Source organism: Theropithecus gelada, chromosome 15, assembly GCF_003255815.1.
Source record: "Theropithecus gelada isolate Dixy chromosome 15, Tgel_1.0, whole genome shotgun sequence".
Lineage (NCBI taxonomy): Eukaryota > Metazoa > Chordata > Mammalia > Primates > Cercopithecidae > Theropithecus > Theropithecus gelada.
This window is the reverse complement of record NC_037683.1, coordinates 54,788,163-54,796,704: the sequence shown is the minus strand read 5'-3', so window position 1 is coordinate 54,796,704 and position 8,542 is coordinate 54,788,163. Positions and strand designations below refer to the sequence as shown.

At 40.6% G+C, this 8,542-nt stretch overlaps 1 protein-coding gene across 3 annotated transcripts in view; it reads left to right on the top strand.

Annotated features, from left to right (window-relative positions):
* The first annotated feature begins 972 nt into the window (after nucleotides 1–972).
* TEK (TEK receptor tyrosine kinase) overlaps nucleotides 973–8,542 on the top strand; it is a 122,788-nt gene continuing 115,218 nt past the window's right edge. For all 3 annotated transcript variants that reach the window (XM_025360571.1, XM_025360570.1, XM_025360568.1), the window contains exon 1: nucleotides 973–1,474. In XM_025360571.1, coding sequence (XP_025216356.1) covers nucleotides 1,423–1,474 — 52 coding nt within the window. In that variant the 5' untranslated portion in view covers nucleotides 973–1,422. The remainder of the gene's footprint in view (nucleotides 1,475–8,542) is intronic.

Genomic DNA, 8,542 nt, shown 5'->3' with positions numbered 1-8,542 from the left:
TGCCATTTTACAGCTGTTGAAACTGAGCCTCAAAAAGACTAAGTAACTTGTCTCAGCCACACATGTGGCTAAGCCAGTATTTGAACCCAGGTCTGTTTGCAGACAGAACCTGGGCTTTTTCACACCTGCAAACTGGAAACATTAATTGGTTCTTAAGATCAGCATAGATGTGATAAAACCTGGGACAGAAATTAGTCAAGACTAGCTGCATCTGCCTTTTCCTGTGGTTGGTAGGAAAAGGAGGAGGATAATGATTTCCTCAGGCATGAAGGTTGATGATGAGCAAAGTGTATACTCTCTAATCTAATGTCATAATTCATATTGTGGAGAAATTATCATCTGGATAAGTGTAGGGTCTCTGATCTCATTTTAGATATTGTACATTCAATGGCTCTTTTCATTTTGGCCCATGTACTCTCTTTGCTCTTATGAGTACTATTTTTATCCCAATCTAATCCTGTATGTTTGTTTTTACACAGATTAGTTTCTAAATGTTATATATAATTTGCTTCTGAAACACCATTGCTCAATGACTATGAAATCCTTCTCATTACCAAAATCCTTCTATGCCAACTTCTTCAAGAAATTTGATCACCTTTAGATGAATTGTTAATGAAAATTAAAGCTATAGCCAGCAACATGGGTATCTTTGGGCTAATGGCCAACCAACAGGCCATCTGTGTGAAAGAAAACAGGCTAACAATTTTGGACTCTGGTCTCTTGGGGCTACGTTGAGCATTGACCTCACCGGTGCTCACTGAAATTAATTGCCTTTCAGGTTGTATTTTCTCATCACGGAAACCTTCTTTTCCCAATTCAAACCATGTGGGTTAAAATGAGAAAACAAAAGCCAAAACGGCTCCCCACACCCAAAAGCTTCTTCTGTCAGAGATCCCAGTAGCCCCGGGAGAGCTGTTAGAAGTCTGAGAAGGATTGGTCATCATCGCATACCATACATAGGTGGAGGGCTTGTTATTCTCAGTTTCCCGCCTATGAGAGGATACCCCTATTGTTTCTGAAAATGCTGACCGGGACCCACACTTCCAACAAAAATTCCTCTACCCCTACAGCAGCAGCAACAGCAGCAGCAGAAGCAACAGCAACAGATAAGTGTTTTGATGAATTGCGAGATGGATAGGGCTTGAGTGCCCCCAGCCCTGCTGATACCAAATGCCTTTAAGATACAGCCTTTCCCATCCTAATCTACAAAGGAAACAGGAAAAAGGAACTTAAAACTCCCTGTGCTCAGACAGAAATGAGACTGTTACAGCCCGCTTCTGTGCTGTTCCTTCTTGTCTCTAACTTGTAAACAAGACGTAGTAGGACGATGCGAATGGAAAGTCACAAACCGCTGGGTTTTTGAAAGGATCCTTGGGACCTCATGCACATCTGTGGAAACTGGATGGAGAGATTTGGGGAAGCATGGACTCTTTAGCCAGCTTAGTTCTCTGTGGAGTCAGCTTGCTCCTTTCTGGTAAGGTTTGGCTTTATTTTTTTAAAATTAGTATTTTTAAAAGCAGAGTTAGTGACTTCTGGGTGCTCTCCCCAAATCTCATCAGTGCTGATTAACAAGGGGTGGCTGTAGCAAAGGCACCATTTCTCTGTGAGTCTCCAGTCAATATGTGTGGAAGGATTGAAATGCAAAGTCTCTGTGGCATGAACTGATTTTGTTTTGAGTTTGTCTTCTGAGTGATTGGCCCCTGTGTTATAAAATCGTTGAGGACCGATTAAATCATCTTATTTGAAGAGATCTCCTTACTATCATGCATTATTTTCCTGCTCCTCATTCTGGAGTGTTTTTCTTACTGATTTTTTAAAGAACAAACCGGTTTTACCTGCTTTAAAGAGAATCTTCAGTAAAAAATGAAATTCATGTTGAGAAATACAGGGGCCCTATTAAGGCAGTGTATAGATTGTCACTGTTTTAAAGAGAACAAAAATGCTTTTCTGTGAAAAGATTTTATATTTATATCCTATTAAGCAAATTAATGAAATTGTAGGCTTTTTTTTTTTTTCCTTGTAGTTAGGGTCAGGGAGATTGGGGCCATTAGAATTTTTGTTTTAGTTTTAAAAATGTTTGCCATCTAGTAATTCATAAAGGGTTTACTGGCCCAATGAAGCAAAAATTTAGGCAGTTACCAAGATCGTTAACACAGGAGAGTATAGAAGCCTGTTGTAGAGTGGAGGAATGGTTGGCCAGTATGTTTGGATTTAGCGTGTTTATTGCTCAGATACTCCAGATAGTGGTGTGCCTCTGTGGCTCACTCAGCCTCTGTGACATAGGCAGAAGGCAGTATCCAAACCCCAACTACAGATCCCAAACACATGATCATTGCCATCAGTCTCTTTCCTTCAGTTTGAAAACATTCTAATTATAATGAAAATTGAATTGATATTGGAGATAAATTTGGGAAAATTCACTAAACTTCATGGATATAGGCTATATTAATAGAATTTGATTCAAGTATACATAAGTATCTGCTATATTTTCTAGATGTTTGAAATATTTTAAATATTCAAAAAAATCCAATTAACAGAGCTGAATACAATTTGTTTCATAGCTCTCAACCAACATATTGAGAATTTAATATTTTTAAAAGTAAGAATGTGTAACACAAGTTGCTAAAAATTAAAGATTTTAGGTGGCTTCAGTATTTATATGGAAATTGTTTAAATAATGTTGACTTCTCCAATAATATGTACCTTTAAATAATTACCATGATTCCATTTTTGATTTTCTTTTTTTCTGAGTGCCATTATTTACCAGTGACATGAAATCTGAAACTGATTCTATACCAGGGATTATAGTGATGTGAAGCCCAGGTGTCTAGAGTTTCTCTGAGGTACTTTGTAGGTTAAGTAATACACACACAACGGTTTTCATTCACTTTTTTACCCCTAAAGCAACTATGTTGTAGCACTGTGCAATACAAGCTTAGAAGAATTGTCATCAAACAAAAAGGTCATGTGGCCAAAATAGTTGCTCCATGTCTAGACCTTAGATCCTTGAAAAAAACAGCACTGCCTTTAAAAGGGAGAGGACCAAGGAGAGGAAGTAGGTCATATTCTTGTTGGGAAGGGTGACACTAGCAAGGTTAGTTTCTGAGGTAGGTCTGTTGTCTTGATTGTAACTTGCATTCCTAGTCTAAGCCTCCATGAGCCTGACTGCTCGAGGCTTGGTAATTGCAACGAGAAGAATCCAGCTAGATCATGTCCACAGCCATAGGAGCCCATTTCTCTAGTGAAACTCCTGGTAGACTACAGCAGTGGGGCAAGGCGCTTATGGCTTATAGGTTTATCTCTCTAGTCCAGTGGGTTGTTTCTCATTTCTTTTTTTGAACCAACAGACTGAAGAAAGAAATGCCACTTTTTTTCAGTGAAGGTGGCTCTGGATGGCAGAGTTGCTGGCCCATAAAATGGCTGCAGGAGGTGTGTAGGTCTCAGAAGCTCCTCACAAATATTCCTAGATTCTGTTGCTTTCCTTTCTGACTTGAAAATCATTGCTAGCTTCAGGTTTCAAACAGTTTCTATTATATTAGCTTTTCCCTACTCTCCTATCCTCATCAAACCAGGCTGCTCTCTTTAAAGAGTTGTATACATAGAAAACTAACAAAAAAATCACTGATTTATCATAGTATCTTCTACATGATCAACACTGATCTAATAGGAAGTCTCCAGTATCATGCCTTCATACCCCTTTTACTGTGTCACTTGACTTTTTTTTTTTTTTTTTGAGATGGAGTCTCGCTCTGTTGCTCAGGCTAGAGTATAGTGGAGTGATCTCGGCTCACTGCAACCTCTGCCTCCCAGGTTCAAGCGATTCTGTGCCTCAGCCTCTCAAGTAGCTGGGATTACAGGCACCTGCCACCACCATGCCCAGCTAATTTGTTGTATTTTTAATAGAGACGGGGGTTTCACCATGTTGGCCAGGCTGGTCTTGAACTCCTGACCCTAAGTGATCCACCCGCCTCGGCCTCCCAAAGTGCTGGGATTACTGGTGTGAGCCACCACGCCCGGCCTTGTCACTTGACATTTTAAATAACAACTGGATTCAGAGATAGCAGACATCTTGTCTGGAGTGGCAGAGGAAACAGTTGTAAGGTCAGGGAAGTGCTCCCAGATGAAACCTCCTTGTTAGGGCTGGTCTTGGAAGGCTGGTGTCAGGTCTGAGTAATCAAGGGTGGAGGTCTGGAAGCTGGGATCAGAGACACCCTTTGGAATTATTCTCAGAAGGAGGAGCTTGCTTTTTTCACAGATGCTCCCTTCCAAGCATTGTCTTCATTGTTAGGTCTCAGCATTTCCCTTTCAGCCCTGCCCTGGGAGAGCTTCCTGGAAGAGTCTAGTTCTTCCAAGGCGTCTCTCCAGGAGGGAAGGAGTCTTCCAAGTTCATCTCAAAGGACTATGTGATGTTCTCTGATTTAGGTGGGTGGGCTCTAAAGTGTTCTGAAATTATCAGTTTGCCTCCTGAGCCTCTATCTCCCCAAAAGATACCTGTGTGATTGTATCACCTGCTTATTCTCTGTAGATGGCTTACTGGTGAGCTCACAGAATCAGGATTTAGAGTGTTCTAGGCTGGAAGGGTGGAAAACCAAAACAAAAAGATACTGTTTCAAAATAGACAAATGTCAAGTTTTGTGTTTGGGTTTAAGAAATAAATTATGTATATTTAATGTGGGAGAGACCCGGTTTGTTGAAAGTTCTTGTGAATGACACCTAGGTTTTGGGGATACACAAAACTCATGGAAGCCAACATATGCTCTGCTTGCTAAAAAGGTAATGTATAAACTGTAATGTGTTGCATTAGCAGAAATATAAAGTCCAAATCAGAAATGGTAATCACTTCACTTAAATCTACTGCTTAGAGCACATCCATGAAACACTGAAGACCTGAGAAATTTAACAGCAAACATAGCAGGCAAACTGAAGGAGGAAACATGGATTATGAAGTCAAAGCCCAAATTTGATAGCCATAAGCAAGTTATTTAATTTCTCTAAGCCACATTTTTCTCATCTTTTACGGATGAAATACCCATTTCCAGGGTTGTGATGAGAATCAAATGTGATAATGCCTGTGAAATGCTTAGCCAGTAAGAATGCTCTTAATAAATGAAGCTTGGAACCAGATGCGGTGGCTCATGCCTGTAATTCAGCACTTTGGGAGGCCAAGGCAGGTGGATCATGAGGTCAAGAGATCAAGACCATCCTGGCCAACATGGTGAAACCCCATCTCTACTAAAATACAAAAATTAGCTAGGTGTAGTGGTGTGCACCTGTAGTCCCAGCTACTCGGGAGGCTGAGGCAGGAGAATAGCTTGAACCCAGAAGGTGGAGGTTGCAGTGAGCTGAGACCACACCACTGCACTCCAGGCTGGTGACAGAGCGAGACTCCATCTCAATAAAATAAAATAATAAATGAAGCTAGTGTAATCAAAAGAGAAGTGTTACCATGAGAACTACTGCACTAGTCAAGACTGGACTGATCTGCCCCAGGATGTAGGAGAATCATTAACATTCATAGGTGCTGTCACCTACAAAACCGCAGCATAATCCAATCTCAAATTTTGTGCTGGCCAATTCCAACTTAATAAACCCAAACACTTTGCCAACTACCCATCTACCATCCCCTCACTTATCCATTTATCATTGTATCTTGTCTGCTTCAACCAGGCCCATCTCCACAATCTACACTTTCTTTCCTCTTGGCTCTTGTTCATGCTGTTCCATCCATTTAGAATGACATCTTTCATATCTACTCTGCAAACACAATTCAACTCAATTTGCCTGGGCCAACTCTTCCTCCTGATATTCTTCTCCTAAGTTTAGGCTCCTTTACCATGCAGATTGTGTCTTTGAGCTTTGGGCGGCCAGATTTAGCCCAATTAGTCTCTAAATCTCTCACAACAGATATTATTTCTTTTCTCATTAGTACATGTATTTAATATTTAGTAATTTTTGTTGAATGGAGTTTTATGGTCACAGTAAGAAAATGTTGGTACTTCACAGCAGACCTGAAAGGAAAAGAGAGCATTGTAGAAAGGATCTCAGTAATATCGAAATAATATTACACTGGGCCAGGCACGTTGGCTCACACCTGTAATCCTAGCACTTTGGGAGGCCGAGATGGGCGGATCACGAGGTCAGGAGTTTGAGACCACCCTGACCAATATGGTGAAACCCCTTCTCTGCTAAATATACAAGAGTTAGCTGGGCGTGCTGGCGCGTGCCTGTAATCCTAGCTACTCAGAAGGCTGAGACAGGAAAATAGCTTGAACCCAGGAGGCGGAGGTTGCAGTGAGCCAAGATTGTGCCACTGCCCTCCAGCCTGAGTGACAGAGCAAGATTCCATCTCAAAAAAATAAAATAAAATAAATAAATAAATATTAGGTTGGTGAAAAGTAGTGACAAAAACTGCAATTACTTTTGCACCAACTTAATAAATCAATTTTATATATCTTGTAAATGATACTCTCAAAAGTTTAGCTTATATTAAACGTTTGATGTAAATAAAGTTGAAAGAAAGTTTCTTCTGTTAGGCATGAAACATAAAAGATACACTCATAAAAGTGGGTCTAACCAGGGCCTTACTTAAGATGAGGTATTGTACGATTGTTGAATATTACCTATAACATATGCGTATTTTCTATTCAACAGATCTTTATTGAGTTATTGCGTACCAGTCATTCATTCATTCATTCACTCATCTATCCTTTCAACAAACAAAGACTTATTGAGGGTTTCCTTTGAGCCATGTACTATCCTGAAAACTAGGAATATAAATAAGGATGAATCATTTTTTCCCCTTGCTAAGCTCACATTTTAGTGGGAAAAATGAATACAGGCAGATGAATTGTAAAATGTTGTGATAAATGATTTAATAGAGATATTACAACAAATAAAGGTATTTACAAAATCTGAGCTTTTCAAGGGCTATAAAAGTTTTTATTGGGTCCAATCATACAAAATGAAATTGCAGCATCTGAATTGAGCATAAAGGTCTGGTGCAGTGACTCACACCTGTAATCCTAGCATTTTGGGAGACAGGCAGACGAATCGCTTGAGCCCAGGAGTTTCAGATCCACCTGGGAAACATGGCAAAACCCCATGTCTCTACAAAAAATACAAAAATTAGCCTGGCGTGGTGGCACGTGCATGTAGTCACAGCTACTCAGGAGGCTGAGGTGTTAGGATTGCTGGAGCCTGGGAGGTCAAGGCTGCAGTGAGCCATGATCATACCACTGCCCTCCAGCCTAGGCAACAGAGCGAGACCCTGTCTCAAAAAAACAACAAACGAAACCAAATTGAATATAAATATTTAATTAAATGTATAAAAACATGGAATGTCAACTAAAGAAAATGAGTGGTATTTTGAAAACAACTTGTAGGTTGATTTTTCTCTCTTTGCAAGAACTCCTAAATAGTTGTGAATATTGCCAAAAGTTATGTCCAGTTATAGTTATCAGTTGCTCATAGCCAAATGATTTTAAAACCAAGATGAAAAGGGAAGAAAAGACTTCCCATTAGAGAGAACAACCTATGCGAAGGGGGTGCGTATAAAATAGTAGGGCAGGCTTGAGGAAGCTGAGTGAAGCTGTAATGTAGGATTAAGGTAGAGAATTAAAGTTGGGGTCAGATCAAGAAGGGCCTCACAGGCCATTTTAAGTAGCTTGTAACTCATTCTGTACATGTTGAAATTTAGCAGCGTGTTTGTTCCATCATGTCATATATCAGATTTAAGTCTTGAAAAATTCACTCTAATAATAGTTTTCAGGATGGATTAACATGGTAGAGACCATAGGCTGAGACCAACTTGGCCTCCTAACATTCCAGGCAAGAGGACTGTGAGGATAACAGGGGGCTTGAGAGAGGGTTAGGAGGTGAAACTGCAGGAATTAGTAATTGGTTGCATATGGAAGGTTGAGAGGGAGGGAGGAGAATAAGTCATTGCTCCAGCATTCTGATTTGGATAATGGTGGTACCATTCCATGTGCTGGGAAACATGGCAGAAGGAATTGGCTGGAGATGGGCTGGGATAGGCAAATTATTATTTTGTTCATGTTGATTTTGAGGCTACATGTAAAGGAAGGGTTTTGTTTGTTTGTTTGTTTGTTTTGAGATGGAGTCTTGTTCTGTTGCCCAGGCTGGAGTGCAGTGGCACAATCTTAGCTCACTGCAAGTTCCACCTCCCAGGTTCAAGTGATTCTTCTGCCTCAGCCTCCTAAGTAGCTGGGATTACAGGCACCTGCCACTGCACCTGGCTAATTTTTGTATTTTTAGTAGAGACGGGGTTTCACCATCTTGGTCAGGCTTGTCTCGAACTCCTGACCTCATGATCCACCTGCCTTGGCCTCCCAAAGTGCTGGGATTACAGGCGTGAGCCACCACGCCCGGCAGTAAAGGAATATATTTGTCAAAATTTGGCTGTCCAGATCTGAAACTCAGAGGAAGGGGATCGGGCAAGAGATTGAGATGTAGAAATCTTTGGTATATGGTAAGTGAAGCCACGGGCATGGATATATTTCAAGATCGAAATGAAGGGACGAGA